Source organism: Propithecus coquereli, unplaced genomic scaffold, assembly GCF_000956105.1.
Source record: "Propithecus coquereli isolate 6110/MARCELLA unplaced genomic scaffold, Pcoq_1.0 Scaffold94, whole genome shotgun sequence".
In the NCBI taxonomy this organism is placed as follows: Eukaryota; Metazoa; Chordata; class Mammalia; order Primates; family Indriidae; genus Propithecus; species Propithecus coquereli.
The window spans coordinates 5,404,414-5,405,225 of record NW_012155729.1 but is presented as its reverse complement, the minus strand read 5'-3'; the positions used below and the strand labels follow the sequence as shown (position 1 = coordinate 5,405,225).

Here is an 812-nt window from a genome sequence, read left to right as displayed (position 1 = left end):
TCATCATCATCATCATCATCATCAAGCATTTCCTAAGCATAGAATTGTGTTACAAGGCTCTGGTAAGGGTTGCAGCAACAACTGTGTAATTTCTGTCCCTGCCCTCTAGGAGCTTACCATAAAGTCCAAAATTAGCCTGCTGGTCATTTTTCACAGTGAGGTTTATATTGTTCAGTGTCAGAAAGACAATAGGCCCAGTGCACGAAAGCATTAGCAACCAAAAGAAATCCAGAATTGACAATTGAAGAATCCAGTTTCGATGTTTGTGTTTTGATGAACGTAATCTACTTTGAAATTTCTTTTGGAACCTAAAATTCTGGAAAACTGTTACTTTGCATGGGTGGACGCAGCATAATGTTTTAAAGGCTAATTTTAAACTTAATCTTCTGAAGAGCTTCTCCATATGTCTTCTCCTTGTTCAGTGTGTGTTTAGTGATTACAGCAGAACATCCAGCTTGATGACATTTCTGACATTCCTCGTGAATCTCATGTTACTTTTTTGGGGGGGAGGGGGTTGGGGTAAGTATAACCAGAGTTGACATTGCCTTTGGGATGCTAATAGTTCCTGAGTTTTGCAAAGCTGACTACTTCTTTCTTTCAAACTCTGTGTTTTAGGCAATATAGAATATAGCTGCCCCGCCACGAACGAATGTGAAATCACAAAGCGCAGACGTAAATCCTGCCAAGCTTGCCGCTTCATGAAGTGTTTAAAAGTGGGCATGCTGAAAGAAGGTAAGGTACTTTGCTAGTGTCCCTGTGGTTTAGGTTTGGTGTGGAGGGGAGTGGGGCCGGGGATCACACCTATTTTATTA

The 812-nt window shown here is 41.1% G+C and overlaps 1 protein-coding gene across 4 annotated transcripts in view; it reads left to right on the top strand.

The window, feature by feature from the left end:
- ESRRG (estrogen-related receptor gamma) overlaps positions 1-812 on the top strand; it is a 562,217-nt gene that overhangs the window by 403,557 nt on the left and 157,848 nt on the right. For all 4 annotated transcript variants that reach the window (XM_012664914.1, XM_012664913.1, XM_012664915.1 and 1 more), the window contains one exon: positions 616-732. In XM_012664914.1, the coding sequence (XP_012520368.1) occupies positions 616-732 (117 nt within the window). The remainder of the gene's footprint in view (positions 1-615; positions 733-812) is intronic.